General features: G+C 30.8%; 1 protein-coding gene across 1 annotated transcript in view; it reads right to left on the bottom strand.

The window, feature by feature from the left end:
* Nucleotides 1-94, bottom strand: part of Phum_PHUM452430 (uncharacterized protein) — a gene marked incomplete at both ends in the record, with an annotated part of 436 nt that extends 342 nt beyond the window's left edge. Inside the window, one exon of the mRNA XM_002429775.1 lies at nt 1-94. This exon is cut by the window's left edge and continues 5 nt beyond it. Coding sequence (XP_002429820.1) covers nt 1-94 — 94 coding nt within the window.
* Between the last annotated feature and the right edge of the window lie 2088 nt (nt 95-2182).

Here is a 2182-nt window from a genome sequence, read left to right as displayed (position 1 = left end):
CCGTATAAGTTTGAAATCCGTATCTTGCCGGTCTGTCGTGTATTTCATCTTCTTCTTCTTCCACTTTTTCATTACGACGATCGTAATACGTCATAGTTGTGACGTTTTTTAAATTTTTCGTATCGTTATCGTTATCGTAATAAATAATTTTTTTATCATTATTATCGATAATCGGCGACGTTTCGTATTTCGGATAACAAAAAACGATTTTAATGATAACGAATAAAAAAAAAACGATCAACTTTGAAGACGACATTTTTTTAAAACCGGAAATGACGTCAAAATTTTAACGGTAACAAATGAAAAAAAATTTTAAAATGCGTCGCCTTATATATATAAAATTCACGGATGCTTTAATAAATAAACAATTTTAAATTTCACTTTTTAAAAAAGAAAGAAAAAAAAATTTCCAGTCGGTTGTTCTCTTTTTTTTTTGTTTTTTATCAACATTCCGTGGAATTAGATAAAAAAAAAGTCGTTTAATTAACCGAAAATAATTTTCTTTTTGTTTTGTTGACGACACGCGATTTGATTATTGTTCGACAAACAAACACAATCGTTTATTTTTTTTTTCTTTTCGAACCGTTAAAAATAATAATAATGATATTTTTGAAATGTTAAATGTTAGGATTTGAAAATGGGGAGAAATGACGTCACCTGAAAATTTCAAAAGGAGGAAGATATGGATAGGATGTGGTTTATGGAGAAATGAAAACGGAAATGATGTACGATCAACGGGATTAGCGACCCTGGACATCTCTCTCTCTCTCTCTGGAAACTCGCAGACTCTCCGGAAGAGTCAAGAACGATGGTAACAGATCAGGATTGTCTCTGGAAGGGTAAAAAAGGGGAAGTACCGGGGTCATCCTCAGGTGGGATTCCCCCGTTCGCGAATGTGGACCTGATGGTTTTGGCTAAGGAGGCGGAGTTGAGGCTCCTCCTTCCGGAAAGAACCCGAAGTTTTAAATGCGTAATGGTTTCCGCCGAGTTCCCCTCCACTCTTCCTGCTATCGGGTGAGAAGGTTAGTGCAAAATGCTTCATTCTTCTGGATTAACAAAAAAAAAAAAGGGATCTCTACAGGAATTATTCGATGACGTAACCATTCGGATATGTATCTAGAAAAAACTCCGATCGAACTAATTTTTTTCATCACTAAACGTGGCAGCAGTGATAAGGAACAATTTCCAACGGGTAAATTTGTATGCACGCAGGCACGCGCAATCCTAATAATAATAATAATAATAAAGCGAAATTTTTCTGGAATAATACTAAATAATAATAATAATAATAATAAAACGAAAGTAAAATTTTCGAAAGTTTTCCTTCGCGCCATTTTCTTTTTTTTTTTTTTACTTTTTCTCCAGAAACAAAAAAATGATTACTCACTCCATAATGCGTAACAATAACAATTCCGATTTTCGTTTATTTATTACGTAATTCAAAAACAAACCGCTATTATTATTATTATCATTATTATTATTATCATAATTATTACTATCATTATTATTATTATTATTATTTAGCAAACGACGCTCATGTCGGTTTTTCTTTCAAATCATCATCATAATCATCATTACTTTTTTACGTTTTGTCGTTTTAATAATAATAATAATAATAATTATTATTATTATCGTGTATAAAATTTTAAATAACGATCATAATAGAACATCGATAATAATAATAATAATTTAACGGTTCGTTTAACCGAATCGATTTTATCACAACGTAAAAAATGGAGAAAGTCAAACATTTTTTTTTCCGAAACGATTTTTTAACGGACGCCATTTTTTTTTTTATTGTCTTTTGAAATATAACAATACATAATTTAATAAATGGATAAATAAATAAACAAACGGTTTCAAATTTTATTTTATTGATTTTTTATCGATCGAAAGTTCGTTTGTGATCCCGATTGAGAGAGACATGACGTGACTCGTACGCGTTCGATACATCGTCCGATCGATATCTCGATTCAAGTGCGCGTGTGAAAATTAAAATTACTTATTATTATTATTATCATTTATTTATATTTTGTACAAAAATGAAAAATTTCATTTTTTACAATTTATTATTACAAGGATTATTCGTCGTGGAATTAATTTCGTGTCAATTGATCGACATTGATGCCACGTTGAATCCCGAGGATTTGAACGAAGATCAAATATTTGCTAGCAGAAAGAA

The sequence above is a fragment of the Pediculus humanus genome, genomic scaffold, assembly GCF_000006295.1.
Source record: "Pediculus humanus corporis 1103172108222 genomic scaffold, whole genome shotgun sequence".
In the NCBI taxonomy this organism is placed as follows: domain Eukaryota; kingdom Metazoa; phylum Arthropoda; class Insecta; order Psocodea; family Pediculidae; genus Pediculus; species Pediculus humanus.
This window is presented reverse-complemented; position numbering and strand designations above follow the sequence as displayed.